At 42.3% G+C, this 15,165-nt stretch overlaps 2 protein-coding genes across 2 annotated transcripts in view; one reads left to right on the top strand and one right to left on the bottom strand.

The window, feature by feature from the left end:
* Positions 1 to 13,848, bottom strand: part of MS3_00002073 (uncharacterized protein) — a 38,840-nt gene extending 24,992 nt beyond the window's left edge. The window contains exons 1-3 of the mRNA XM_051209634.1: positions 13,676 to 13,848; positions 12,526 to 13,585; positions 614 to 9,151 (exon numbers count right to left, since the gene is read on the bottom strand). Of these exons, the coding sequence (XP_051075089.1) occupies positions 12,839 to 13,327 (489 nt within the window). The 5' untranslated portion in view covers positions 13,328 to 13,585; positions 13,676 to 13,848 and the 3' untranslated portion in view covers positions 614 to 9,151; positions 12,526 to 12,838. The remainder of the gene's footprint in view (positions 1 to 613; positions 9,152 to 12,525; positions 13,586 to 13,675) is intronic.
* On the top strand, positions 831 to 3,067 carry HSP83_2 (Heat shock protein 83). The gene is made up of 2 exons (XM_051209635.1): positions 831 to 2,573; positions 2,626 to 3,067. The coding sequence occupies exons 1-2, from the start codon at positions 858 to 860 to the stop codon at positions 2,659 to 2,661; spliced, it is 1,752 nt and encodes a 583-aa protein (XP_051075090.1). The 5' UTR covers positions 831 to 857; the 3' UTR covers positions 2,662 to 3,067.
* Positions 13,849 to 15,165: the final 1,317 nt, after the last annotated feature.

Below are 15,165 nucleotides of genomic sequence, written 5' to 3'. Positions count from 1 at the left end.
TACTCGCCTGCTATTCCCCTGAGATATCCCAATATAGTGGGAAGAAAAAGAGAGGATATATTAGTCCCAAAATCATTACTTAATATTATATGCATCAAAATCAGATCACCTCTTAATCTGAGATAGGACAGAGTAAAGAGGTCTAGCTTTTCAAGCCGATCTTTGTATGGTAGCTAGCCCCCATATGATGCTCGACTGGCTAGGCTAAACCTATTCCCGTTGTTATATTGAAGGACCAGAGGCTAATACATTAGTTTTTGAACTACTTAGTAATAAATTTCCATCTGATATGCCTTTACTTCCCTTGACTTCAAAAACAGAGAATTTACGAGGACACTCCAAAAAACTTCACAAGTTCAGAACAAATTACTTATCAGCTGAACATCGACTTCCCATCGAATCATCAGCGAGTGGAATTCATTACCACAGTAAGTGGTTGAGGCTCCATCTGTCAACACTTTCAAAAGTTGGATCAACTGAGAAACAACCATTGCCAGGACTAACACAGGCCGTCAAGCCTCCAGTCCTTTCCAAACTGAAACTGAAAACTGTCAATCTAAGATTTCAGAAATCCAAATCTTATAACCAAACATCTAGATCTCTCCACTATTACCTCATACGGAAAAGTTTACACAAACAGTGGCCAGGATGATACCAGTTTGTTGACCCGAGTTTGTGAGCCAATGAAAAGTGAAGGAACAGTCTAGAATATTCTACGCAAATCTACTCTGTTCCTATTGGTCCATTTGTTTCTATTTTTAGAAACCAAACAATAAATTCTAGAACATTCTAAACAGTATTTATAAAGGCACGCTCAGCGCGCGTTCGTTACTTGATTTTGTGTTAGACGCTGTACAATGCCCGAATCAATGGTTACCGAGCAACAACCTGAGGAGTTCGCGTTTCAGGCTGAGATCGCCCAGCTTATGAGCCTGATTATCAACACTTTCTACTCCAACAAAGAGATATTTCTTCGTGAGCTTATATCTAATGCTAGTGACGCTCTGGACAAGTTGAGGTATAAGAGTTTGACTGATCCATCAGTTCTTGATTCCGGAGAAGATATGTATGTCAAGTTGATACCCAACAAGGAGGCTGGAACTTTGACTGTCCTGGATACTGGTATTGGTATGACGAAAGCAGATTTGATTAAGAATTTGGGTACGATCGCTTCCTCTGGCACGAAGGCGTTTATGGAGGCTCTGGCTGATGGTGCAGATATATCGATGATTGGTCAATTTGGTGTAGGTTTCTATTCTGCCTACCTTATAGCCGACCGGGTTCAAGTAGTGACGAAAAATAATGATGATGACCAGTACATTTGGGAGTCGTCCGCTGGTGGAACTTTCACAATTGCACCAGATGACAGTGAGTTGCCAAAACGAGGCACTAAGGTGATATTGCATCTCAAAGAAGATCAACTAGATTTTCTTGAAGAGAGAAAAATTCGAGATATAGTGAAGAAACATTCTAATTTTATTAACTATCCCATCAAGCTGGTTGTTAATAAAGAGCGGACCAAGGAAGTGTCTGATGATGAGGCTGAAAAGTCCGAGTCGAAAGAAACTGACGAGGCTGACGACAAACCGAAAGTCGAAGACCTAGATGAAGACGAGGAAGAGGAGAATAAGGAAAAGAAAAATAAAAAGAAGGTTGTGGAGAAGTATACTGAAGAAGAGCAACTGAACAAGCTTAAACCGCTCTGGACGCGTAATCCCGAAGATATAAATACAGAAGAGTATGCCGAGTTTTACAAGTCGCTTACTAATGACTGGGAGGACCATCTTGCCGTGAAGCACTTCTCTGTTGAAGGACAGTTAGAGTTCCGAGCGTTGCTGTTTGTGCCTAAACGTGCACCTATAGACATGTTCGAAGGATCGCGTAAGAAGCGAAACAATATCAAATTGTATGTGCGAAGAGTGCTGATCATGGATACGTGTGATGATATGATTCCTGAGTACTTGAATTTCGTCCGAGGCGTTGTGGATAGTGAAGACCTGCCCCTTAACATCAGTCGTGAGGTGTTGCAGCAGAACAACGTATTGAAGGTTATTCGTAAGAGCTTGGTCAGGAAATGTATTGAGCTATTTGAGGAGATAGCGGAGGATAAAGATAACTACAAGAAGTTTTACGAGCAATACTCGAAAAGTATAAAACTGGGCATCCATGAAGATAGTGTTAATAGGGGGAAGCTATCCGACTTACTGCGTTTCTATTCCTCAGCTTCTGGTGATGAAATGATCAGCATGAAGGATTATGTATCACGTATGAAGCCTGAACAACAAGATATTTACTACATAACAGGTGAGTCAAAGCAAGCTGTAATGAATTCACCATTTACTGAGAAGCTTACTCAACGTGGATTCGAAGTACTGTTCATGGTTGACCCGATTGACGAATATGCTGTTACCCATATACGGCAATACGAAAACAAGAAGCTGGTTTGTGTTACGAAGGACGGTCTTCAATTACCTGAGAGTGACGAGGACAAAAAGCAATTCGAAGAGCTGAAGTCGTCGTTCGAAACGCTGTGCAAAGAGATCCAGCAAATCCTCGGCAAGAACGTTGAGAAAGTTAGTATTTCGAATCGACTTACCAATTCCCCATGTTGCGTTGTAACTTCAGAGTTTGGATGGTCTGCTAACATGGAGAGGATCATGAAAGCTCAGGCACTCCGGGATTCCTGCACGATGGGTTATATGGCAGCCAAGAAACAGCTAGAGCTGAATCCGTACCACCCTATGATCAAAGCCTTGAAACAACAGTTTGAGAGTGGCAGTTCAACCAAACTTGTTAAGGATCTTGTGCAACTGTTGTTCGACACCGCACTTCTCTCTTCAGGATTCTCACTACCTGATCCCAAGATACACGCTAAGAGCATCCACCATATGGTTTGCATGTGCCTGGATATTCCTGATGATGAAATGAAGGCGAACGAAATCCCAAGTAACGGTATCCAGAAAGATGCTGCACCTGAAGCTACAGTTGACGAAGATGGTATGGAAGAAGTGGATTAGCCTGTTTGCATTTTGTATATAACCGGTGACTAATAAACTTTGCTCTCAAATTGGTTGTTTTTTCTATATCGACTAAAATGCTGCGGGCGTGTCGTTAGGTAATAAGATCCATCCAACATTTGCGTACAAGCCTAGTAGAATACGGGGTGTCCAGACGGGCATACAGTACCTAGAGGTTGGTGTTAGCGTACGTGGTCCAATACTAGCGCCATTAAGCGACTGTCCATGTTAGTTTATGTTAGCTTGCGGGTAGGGAGTAAGGTCTATGACGTTATATCATTGTCGGTAGTTCGTTTGAATGGAATGATAAGACTATTCGTCAGACGTTGTTGAGACTACTGAGAAGTTTGTTGAAGACAAGTGACTCGTGCTCTGGGACTGTAAGTGGATTTGCTCGACGACTCACTTAAGTGAGATGATTTCATTTGAGACAGTAAATACTTAGTTGAGTAGTCTGAACAGTCTGCAGTTACTAGTTAGTTGTTTACTGCCCCACAACAGATGGAATGTAAAATGGGTAAGGATGACAATGCACGCGTTTTGTATAGTATTTTACTTTGGAATATACAGGTTGATGAAATGTAATAAGCATTTATTTGGTTTTCAGAAGTGCCTTTGTGTAATCGAGTCAGTTGATCGTCACAGTGTGTCGAAGAACGGATGATCGGTCAGTTGGATAATCCTGCATATGGAGGTGGGTTTATTATAAGTTTTATCTAGTCGTCGGAGCTATAAGCCTTTGAACTTTGTAAGTGGTAGGTGTGTGTCCATTCTTTTAGTGGTCAGATTGGGTGTCTTTGAATTCCGCGAAACGAGGTGTGAGGTTGTTCGGAGATGCCTACTCGGAACTAAACTAGAAGTGATGTTTGTGTATACAATAAGTGGAATGGGAGGGACAGTGTATATAGGTGAGATTGTTTGTAAACTGGTGTACTGGCCTAGTATTCTTACGCTAGTTTCAATTTGAAGTCAACTAGTGCGAGATGTTAATGGCGCAGTCATGTCGCATTCATGTAACTAGTTTTGCGGTGAGTTAACGAAGCTTCCTGTGAGAACAATCGTGCATTCAGGATGAGATGAATTCGTGTCTTATTTGAGCGCTTCCCACGAATTAGAATCAGAACATTCAGTATTAGAGTATAATAGCTTGGAGCGATTCGGGTCTCTATCGACATCTGTATCTGAGTTAGCATACCATCTACTCTTGTCGATTGCAACATTTTCATCCTTACGATACCAGTAGAGGTTTTCCTCTTGGCATTCTATTGACTAGTCAGCTGTGAGGGGACTGAGTTGTGGTTTATTGGAATTCGATCTATTGATTATCACGAAGTGAGTCGACCTGAAAATAAATGTATTGATATGTTCTGTTAATTCAGTTGTAATCTAGCTAATCTTGTGTTTGGGTGCTAAATAAATCCCCATCTGTCGATCAGTCTTTTGACTTCTTACAGGTGTCGAGTCACTTCGATAACCAACGATAATCCAGTCAACCACAAGTCATGTCATCGACCTCCTGTAGGATTGAGATATTCAAGCTGGTTCATCACACAGTTGTAACTGGTCCCATGTTTGTCTAACTGAGTGGCGATCGAATCCTATCGAACACTTGAACCATTAGCCACTCAGAGAAGCGATGGAATTCCATCACTTTTGATACAAGAAAATTCGTTAGTCTTGACAGAAAATGATACCGTAAAAGTTGAAGCTTTATCGGAATATTTCAGTAAAGTGTTTTCTATCAGTAATGAGGAATGACCAACGATTCATTGTGATCGTGGCGGCTAGTCATTGAGAAAGGTACTGTTTTAAGGCTACTTCAGCACCTCAAACCTGATAAGTCCAGTGGTCTTGCTGATATTCATCCTAGGATTATGAAAGCCATATCAGATGTAATTGCTGAACCTTTAGCGATACTGTTTGTTATGTCACTGAGGCAGTCTAGACTGCCCAAAGATTGGAAAGACGCTATAAGAACTGAGGTGTATAATGCAGGGATTAGGATTTAGTTAGTAACTACAGACCCGTTAGCTTACCTAGTGCACTTATAAAGCTGATGGAAAAACCATGGGAATATCTCGTATAATCTATGTTGAAGGGCATAATCTTTTCTCCAGGGAACAGCATGGTTTTCGGAGAGGCCTATCATGCTTGACAAATCTTCTCATTTCAAGAGAAGATTGGGCTGGTGCAAAAGATCAGAATATTCCTGTGGATGTGATCACCATAGATCTAAGTAAGGCCCTCGACAAGGTATCCTACTCTGGTCTTAAATTCAAACCGGAACGTTTTGGAATCTATTATACAGTCGTAGATTGGATAAGTAACCTTCCACATGACAGGAGACAAAGGGTAAGGGTTGGTGGGGCTTTCTCCTCGTGGGTAACTGTAAAAAGTGGAGTTCCCCAAGGCACAATTCTCGGTCCTCTTCTTTTTACTTTATGTAAATGAATTACCAACTGTAGCAAAACCATATGTTCGCTGATGACATAAAAATTTGGAGACCCATACACAGTATGTCGGATAGAATAGTATTACAAAATGATCTTAGCTCATTGGTGACATGGTTAGACAGATGGTCACTAGAAGTAAATCCTAATAAGAGTGTGGTGATGCAATTAAATAGCTATGATGAATCGTATCGCTATACAATATGTGGATTCGTGCTACACAATGTAAGAAACTATAAAGCTTTAGGAATCATATTAAGCAGTGATCTCAAAACCACTAGTCACTGTAAGGCTGATGCTGCGAAAGGTTATAGGGTGTTATGGTCTATTTGTGGGTCTTTCCAGTATCATCTGTAGATGATGAAATGTTTAGATTATTATACCCGATTTATGTGCGACCACATTTAGGATTCAAGCAGCGAATTCATAAGGAATCGAAACAATTGTTTCAAGAGTCCAACGACGAGGTACAAAGATGGTACAATGTCTGTCTGGCCTTGCTTATGAAGAGAGACTGAGACACCTTAACTTATTTCCGTTATCTTACCGCAGAATACGGGGTGATCTAATAATGGCTTATCGTATACTGAACGGTGACCTTGGTATTAACATGTCTTATCTTTTATTTCCGTCTATGACTGATCGTTTGAGAGGACATTCGAAGAAAGTTCAAAAACGGAGATCAAATCGTTTACGTCTGGAGTTTCGTTTCTCGCACCGAGTAGTGAATTACTGGAATTCTCTACCGGAACACGTTGTAAATCACCAACGTTGATGATCTATGTCGAAAATGATTGGAAGCCTACTCGAGTTAGACATGAATGGTGTGACAAACTAGCTAACATCGAAGTTACACCTCGTGGTCAGCACCTTACGTGGACTACCTCCATTGACGTATCAAGGTACCATAGATGCTTTGAAGACTGTACAACACAGAGGACGTTATTACAGAAATATATTAGTTAAAGTAAATACAAGCGAAAGTAAGACCACTGCCACATGGGCCAGTCCATGGTATACGACTAACTGATGCGCGTTGGTTGTATATGACCTTGGCAGGGAGCGACGATCTGTTCGACATTCAGTGATCCAACTGCCGGATGATTTGGCTAGGGCTCAGTGACATTTCGCTGGCCCTACAATACTCCCCCACCAGATTCAACGGCCGTTTGAATTGGTACCAAACACGTTGGGAGTAGTTGCGCGCCAGAGATTACCAAACGATTAATATGAATCCTCCGGGTATTGCCGAGCTGTGAAAAAAAATGGAAAGTAGGCGGCAGAAACTGATCGGGAAAACAGTGAGTAATAATATGTTAGTACGACGTCGGTTAAACGTAAAGCGATTACCCATAGAAATAATAAAAAGAACAAAACGTTTTATCGTTCTATCAAGTCGTGCTGAAATATATATAGCTTTGACAAGTAATTGAGTTCCTCCGATGAGAAACGCTTAGTTTGCCGCAAGAGTAATGGCGCTAGAGCGATAGTAGGATAAGTGTATAATCAATCGATGCCGATGTCTATACTGCCATTGATTTAAAGTTGAATGTCAAACAGTGTCGTTGACAGCTTCTAGTTATATCTATATTTAACAGACTAACTGTAAGTACAGAAGTATAACCGTGAAGAGTAGTCGTGATTTCGTTGTGCTAAGCTATTAATCAACTTGTAGTCAGAGTTTGAAAAGTCGATGACTGCAGTTACAGTCAGTAAGGGTCGAAGGCTACAAATCGACAGCAAAGGTGGCACGGTGAAGTCTCTAAAAGATGATAAACGGTGAGTGCTGCGTGTTTGTCCGGTTAGTGAACAGAAAAATATCGAAAAGAACATAAGAAACCAAGAGCGTCACTCTAAGCTCATGTCAACGATACCAGTGAAAAACTCTGTCAGTGTTGGGATAGGGGCGACAATGTAGTTTTCAGTCTGCAGGAGATTCGCTCGACTGCATAAACTGGTGATTCGCGCGAATGATATTGTCGTCAGACCACCAATTGAACTGGATAGGTTTTAAATCGTCGAGTAGTTGAACAGCCGATATTTGTACCGAAATCATCTGTTAGATAACAGCCACGAGGAAACAACACTTCATAAAATAAAGTACGACGTCGAAGTAGAATAACTACAGCAGTTCGGATGTGTTATAAAGTCAAATCTAAATAACATCGTTCTTACGTATACTGACAGTTGCATCGAACATTCGTTTAGGTATTATTAGCGTAGCAGTTGGACGTGTGAATAAAAACATATACGAAAACTATGGTTGGGTTCGTGGAGAATTTTTGAGGACGTTATTTTGGGGACGATATTTTCCAAACCCGTATTGCATGTATATAAACCGAAAATAGAATTAAAATGACTATCGTGTAATAAGGAAATCGAGCCATGATTTACTGTATGAAATAACAGCAAATACAAAGAGTATAGTAAACACTAATTAAAATGGTAACCACCAATGTAACTAAAGTTTAGAGGGTTCAGGTAACGTGGCCATTTCGTAAAAGGCTGATACAAAGAGCTTATTACCTAGCGTTAAGTGACATATTAAGTATGACAAAGTTTGTACTTAGGACATGGACTATGAGTGCTCGTGTACATGCAATGTTTTACCACAGTACGTCGACTAACGAGTCATAGATGTACATGATTTCGACTAAAACTTGACGGCAGTGACAGAATATATGACTACTTTACGTGAAAGCAACTACGAAATGTTATCACGCATCATAAATATAGTAAGAACTAATTTAATGAAATTATGAAACTCGCCTGGGTTACTCTTGCCTCTAAGTTATGAAGATATGAAGTAAACAGTAGTTTGAATCTGGATTATGTACGAGGTATTGTTGATTAAATTTTTCGATTAACACAGCGTTGTAGACTGGATTTGTATAAATCCAGAATTAATTTAAGCCAAATACATAGCATTGCCCGACGAACAGTCTAAACGAGATCTAAGATTGCAGAAAACTTATAGTTCAAACTCACCGTAAATTTCTAGCATTCATATCCTCTGTTTGGCCATGGAACTCAGCAATTGGAAATTAGGCAGGCGGTGAGCAAAAAAAGTAAAACATCCTAGTGGATAGTGGTCAAGCAGAAAGATACATCTACAACCGACAGTTAATCTTGTTGCAAACAGGTGGGCGTTCGTATTGCCTTGTGGCTATACTTACTAGTGGCTAGTATTTTAACAGACATATTACACAAGAGCATTTACATGCTGCTAATGCTTGTTAACGAACCACGATAGCCGATTATAATCGTAGTTGATTGGTTAGTTCTGTCGATTGAACTAAGTATTTAAGTTTAAATACAAATCAATATTGACATGAAGCAACGAAAGTTCACAGTGATAGATTAACAAAGGCGATGATAAAAATGAAAAAGAATAAGTATAGAATACAATGATAAAGATTACAATGATAGGTTGTGTAACACGTATTCTTAGCGTTTACCTGGAGGCAGGAGCAATCTGAAACACAACACAACAGTCAGGACTGGCAGATGCCACTCAAGTGAGAACACGGCGTGCGAGCACAACAGAGATATATTAGAAATTGAAATACACGGTTTTTGTACAAAAACAGAAGTCTGTTACAAAATAGTTTTACTCACCATCCAGCAGGTTTAGTTTGCGCAAGCTTTGTTCTTCTTCTTCTAATACATTCACTTTCTGTTGTCCTGCAATAAGGAAAACAAACCTGCATTAATGAAGTTACACGTAATGATTTTCGATACTGTTACACTATCCCCTCTCTTCATGAGGCACTGTCCTCAGTGCCTGGTGCTGGACATGGGTATGCTACCCCTCCTTCTGGTGGCACTTCATAATGGCTGACGGCAGTCGGGGGGTTGACAAACGGGGTATCTAAGTGCACCGTTGTCTTGTCTGGCTTTAATTGATTGTAGTGTACTGTTATAACATCGTCTTGGGGTCGTTGGAGGTTACGTAAGACGAATGTAGTGGGAGACCGCATAAACACAACTTCGTAAGGTCCTTGCCAAGGGTGATGGAACTTGCTGCATGTCCCCGGTGGAGCCAAAGGGCGGTGCAGCCACACACGATCTCCGGGTTTATACACAGGTCCGTTCGTCATGCGATCGTACACGTCCTTTTGGTGCTTGCTGGCATTTTGTAGGTTGATCTTCACTAAGCGATAGGCGGCTGCGAAGATTACGGATGTATACTACATGATCTTGGACCTCACATGGTAACAGCGGTATTTGCAGCTCAACGGGTAGGCGCAATTCATGCCCAAAAAGTAGGGTCGCCGGTGAAAATCCTGTAGATCCGTGCACTGATGAGCGGTAAGCTAACAGACATTGTGGTGTCACGTCATCCCAACATTCCGTCGACGACTTATTGATAAACGATTGAAGGAGAGCTTTGATAGTCCTGTTGGTTCTTTCCACTAAGCCGTTACCTTCTGGATGATATGCGGTAGTGTGCGTTTTCCGGATTCCCAATAATCGACATACCTGGGCGACGAGATGACTTTCAAAAGCTGAACCTTGGTCAGAATGGAGTGAGAGGGGAGCGCCGTACCGGGATACCCAATGATCAATGAAAGCCCGAGTGACTGTGAGGGCATCTTGTTGTGGTATAGGCACAGCTTCACACCATTTGCTGAAATAGTCTACCATAACCAGTAAATAACGGTTTCCGTTCTTTGACGTTGTGAGTGGCCCCATAATATCGATGCCAACTCGCTGATGCGGACCTTCTGTCGTCATTGGAACTAAGGGTGCGCGGGGTATTTGTCGGGGTGACTTGATAGCTTAGCACGTGCTACGATTTTTGCAGAATTCTGCAACGTCTTCGTGGATGGATGGCCACCAAAACCTTCGGCAGATAGCATGTTCAGTCTTCCGTTTTCCTGAGTGCCCCAGTTCTCGGTGTACCTGCTCCATAATATTCTGAACTTGTATACGTGGTACTATCAATAGTGGTTGTTTTGATTCACTGACTATAAACAGCGTGTCTTCATACAATCTTAGACTGCCCCACTTGGCACAAAGACGGCGCGTCGCCAAGGAATGATCCTTTAACTCTGTCATAGATGGTTTATTATTGCCATGTAGTTGCCTCTGATAAATAAATCGCAGATCTGGGTCTTCTGCTTGAAGAGACGGCCAGTCGATCTCGGGGGCTGTGCTAAGGACGGCACTAATGGTATCAGGAGAATAAGGTATACGAGATAGAGAATCAGCGTTTGTGTGTCGGCTTCCGGGTCGGTATTCACAAGTAAAATCAAACTCCTGCAACCTCTCCTGCCAGCGCGCTACCTGACCTTCTGGTTTACGGAACGAACGAAGCCACTGTAGTGCACGGTGGTCTGTGCGTACACGAAAGGGTCGTCCTAAGAGATAGTGACGAAAATGTTGCGAAAATTTTACCAAAGCCAGCATCTCTCGACGCGTTGTAGAATACCTTGTCTCCCTCTTATCTAACCGCCGACTAGCGTAAGCAATGACCCGCTCCTGTCCATCTAGTGCTATTTGAGACAGGACTGCTCCAATAGCTGGTGAACTAGCATCTGTATTGAGTATAAACTCACCCGCTTTAGCAGAAGTGTCCGGAAAAGCTAGTATGGGTGGAGCAGCAAGACACAACTTCAAAGTGCTAAATGCTTGTTGACATTCTGTGGTCCACAAAAATGTTCGTCCTTTGTGCGTCAGGCGATGTAGAGGTGCTGCCAGGGATGCGAAATCGCGTACGAAACGTCTATAATAAGAAGCGAGTCCCAGGAAGCTGCGAACATCCTCGGCAGATTTCGGTTGTGGCCAGTTAATAATGGCGCTCGTTTTTCCCTGATCTGTTGCTACTCCATCTTCTGTAATGCGATGCCCTAAAAAGAGCACTTCTTTCTGCAATAGTCGACATTTAGATGGTTTAACTTTTAGGTTATGCTGCTTAATTCGTTGTAGGACTGCCTTCAAGTTGGCATTATGCTGTCCCGGCGTTCTGCCATACACAATAATATCGTCAAGGTAAATTAAACACTGGTGTGGTACGAGACCGTGTAGAACTGTCTGCATTAATCGTTGGAAAGTGGCTGGGGCATTAGTTAGCCCAAACGGCATCACTTGAAATTCATACAGACCATAGGGTACTGTGAATGCAGTCTTTTTTCTATCTTGAGGTCGGACTTCCACTTGCCAATACCCTGATGCTAAGTCTAAAGTCGAGAACCAACGAGCGCCTTTCATGGCATCTAATGTAGCGTCTGTACGTGGAAGTGGGAAAGAATCACGTTTAGTTATAGCGTTAAGGCGGCGGTAGTCTACGCATAGTCGTAGGGAAGAGTCTTTCTTTTTCACTAAAACGATAGGCGATGCCCATGGTGATGAAGATGGTACAATGATCTTTTTCTCTAGCATATCTTTTATCATTGATTCTAATTGAGGCTGGTAATGAACTGGTACTCGGCGAGGTGGTTGACGTAGTGGCATGTGATCACCTGTGAGGATGGAGTGCTGTACAGTGATCGTCCGATTTCCAGAGATATTCTCAGAGAAAACGGAACTAAATTGTTGGAGTACATCAGTGGTAGCTCGACGGTCTTTTTCACTTATTATTTTATTATCCTGTACCTGACGTACAATTTCTGAAATTCTCACCTGGGCTACGGACTTAGTTGGTATTTCATGGTGTTGTATTTGCACGACAACTCCACCAATACTCGCTTCTGACTTATTCATGTGTATAGAGACCTGGTATTTTAACATAAAGTCGACCCCGAGAATCATGTCCCAAGTCAGTGTGGGGCAAACCCAGAATTCATGTTGAAAAGGCTTCTTGTCAATCGTCAGCTCTAACCCTATCTTAGAACACGCTTTCAAGGGTTCTCCGCTCGCGGTAATTAAGGTAGGAGAGCATTGTTTACGCTGAGTGCTGTGGTTAAGTTTCTGCAAGAGGTCTTCCATGATCAAGGATACTGAAGCTCCTGTATCTAATAGTATATTAATCTCAGTACTTTGCACTCTACCCCTAATAGTAACAGGGCACAAATGTTTAACATAGCAAGACGATATATGCAAACGACACTGCTTACCTCTGTTTTTCACGCGGTTATGCCCGCATTTCTTCCGAAACGTCTGCAGTAGAAGCATTCTGTTTGCTGGTCTCGATAGTTGTCCCTTGACGACCGTCCGTTCCATGTGGAAGTCGGCTGCCCTCGTCTACTATTCCGGTCAGGGAACTCTCTAATAGCCGCGGCACTTTGAAAGCTATCTTGTCGATTAGGTTCGGTGGCTTCATCGATAGTCATCACGGTTGGTCGATAGGTCGCCAATGGAACTGACAGTCTTTCAGCAGTCGAAAATCGAAGTGCCGTTCGTTTCAAGTCGGCTGTCAGCCGGTGGCACTCAAAGTAGATGTTCTCGCAGTACACCTGGCAGCAGTCCTTCAATAAAACGGGAGCGTGTAATTTCTTCTCGCCCCAAGATGTCCAGGCTAGGGAATGCCTGGGTTGCTATCTGCTGTAATGAGTGAAGATAGTCGATGGGGCTTTCATGAGGTTTCTGGTGGCGAGACAAAAATTGGATGGCTGACTGCTGGGTATCCACCTTCAACGAAAAACATTCATCTAAAATCTTCCAATTTTGAGATGGTGAATTGCACGCAGTAAAGCCGTTAGCTGTCGCTCGTTTCGCTGCTTCGTCATCTAAGTAGGACAGAAGGTAGTCGAAGTGTTCCGAAGTTGGAACTCGACGTAGGCACGTCATTACTCTAATTTTCCAGGTGTCATAGTCTGATGAGACGCCAAACAGTGGCGGTTGGCGAGGGGTTGTGTTGACTGTTAACTTGCCAGGGATGGCTGGGGGTTCATCATGTTTTGACATAAACACCTCCATCACCACTTGTAACACGTATTCTTAGCGTTTACCTGGAGGCAGGAGCAATCTGAAACACAACACAACAGTCAGGACTGGCAGATGCCACTCAAGTGAGAACACGGCGTGCGAGCACAACAGAGATATATTAGAAATTGAAATACACGGTTTTTGTACAAAAACAGAAGTCTGTTACAAAATAGTTTTACTCACCATCCAGCAGGTTTAGTTTGCGCAAGCTTTGTTCTTCTTCTTCTAATACATTCACTTTCTGTTGTCCTGCAATAAGGAAAACAAACCTGCATTAATGAAGTTACACGTAATGATTTTCGATACTGTTACAGTTGCGTTATTCGAAGTTTTGCTCACCAGTGTATAAGTTACGAACAGATGTGCGTTGGTTGTCCCTGACCTTGACGAGGATCGATGATTTGCTCGATATTGAATGACCAAACTGCCGTATGATTTGGTTAGGGCTTAGTGACATTTCGCTGGCCCAACAACGTAATATTACCACGTTCTGTTGATATATTCAAAACGAGATTGTACCTGCACGTTATTACAAAGTGCACGGATTAATACAGATCGATAGACCTGTAGGGCCAGCGAAATGTCACTGAGCCCTAGCCAAATCATCCGGCAGTTGGATCACTGAATGTCGAACAGATCGTCGCTCCCTGCCAAGGTTATATACAACCAACGCGCATCAGTTAGTCGTATACCATGGACTGGCCCATGTGGCAGTGGTCTTACTTTCGCTTGTATTTACTTTAACTAATATATTTCTGTAATAACGTCCTTTGTGTTGTACAGTCTTCAAAGCATCTATGGTACCTTGATACGTCAATGGAGGTAGTCCACGTAAGGTGCTGACCACGAGGTGTAACTTCGATGTTAGCTAGTTTGTCACACCATTCATGTCTAACTCGAGTAGGCTTCCAATCATTTTCGACATAGATCATCAACGTCGGTGATCTACAGACTTCCTATGCTTATTACTGAAGACTGAACACATTTAAACATTGTGGGTGGAATTCGATTAGCACCAAAAAGTAGGAAAATATGGCATTATGATGTATTTGTAGTTGATTAACCAGTATGAACTCAACCATACCCGTTTCCTTAATATCATGAATGTCAGCCCTACTACTTTTGGTTATGTCAGTAGTCAAAACTCATGCCGGAGTGTTTTTTGTGTCCGGGGTTGTGAATATGTGGATGGGAAAGGTGCACGTCTTCGTTTTGTCCATTTGTCTGCAATGATTAGATATTTGCATTTGTATTAGGCATCCTGTATTGTATTGTACTTAGGGGGGATATACGTCGACTTTTAACTAGGAAACTATTTTGTTTGTGAGTTCTGGTCGGCGGTCCAGTGGTTGATTGTGATTGGCCAATAGTGAAGGCTTGATGACAAGTAATTGGTCGATAGTTTTCTATCGCGGGTCACCGAAACTCCTAGTCTGTTCTATATGAAAAGGGTGTGCAGTTTGCTGTGGTATTAATTGAGTGATTTGACTGCCTGTATTCGTTCGTCCTAACATAGCCCGGACTGCCTAAAGCCATTAGAATCGATCTTGTTACAATATATTAATGTGTTGGTGTCTCCAGCATGGTAACGTGGAGATAACTGCAAACGGCCAGGGTAACAGAACGACACTGAGTTAGATTTGTGTAGTAAGGACAGAATGCCTACGGCCTATGTTATTCCTTTTCTAGTACGCTTCTGTGAGTGTCCAGTCTTCTCTTGAATGAGTCAATTGAAGGTGCAGACACCACAGCTTCGGGCGGCAGGTCCCAAGAATTGATGACTCGATGTGAAAACCTGTATGCCAAGGGTATTTTGTTCGTTCTTGGCT

Source organism: Schistosoma haematobium, chromosome 1 (assembly GCF_000699445.3).
Source record: "Schistosoma haematobium chromosome 1, whole genome shotgun sequence".
NCBI classification, from domain to species: Eukaryota; Metazoa; Platyhelminthes; class Trematoda; order Strigeidida; family Schistosomatidae; genus Schistosoma; species Schistosoma haematobium.
The sequence above is the reverse complement of the archived record's forward strand: the minus strand, read 5'-3'. Positions and strand labels throughout refer to the sequence as shown.

Bases quoted from the DNA above. Each gene is read 5' to 3' on its own strand.
- HSP83_2 (XM_051209635.1), top strand. From the start codon at position 858: ATGCCCGAATCAATGGTTACCGAGCAACAACCTGAGGAGTTCGCGTTT. The intron at 2,574-2,625 runs GTTAGTATTTCG...TTGTAACTTCAG, and splicing joins TCGGCAAGAACGTTGAGAAA to AGTTTGGATGGTCTGCTAAC.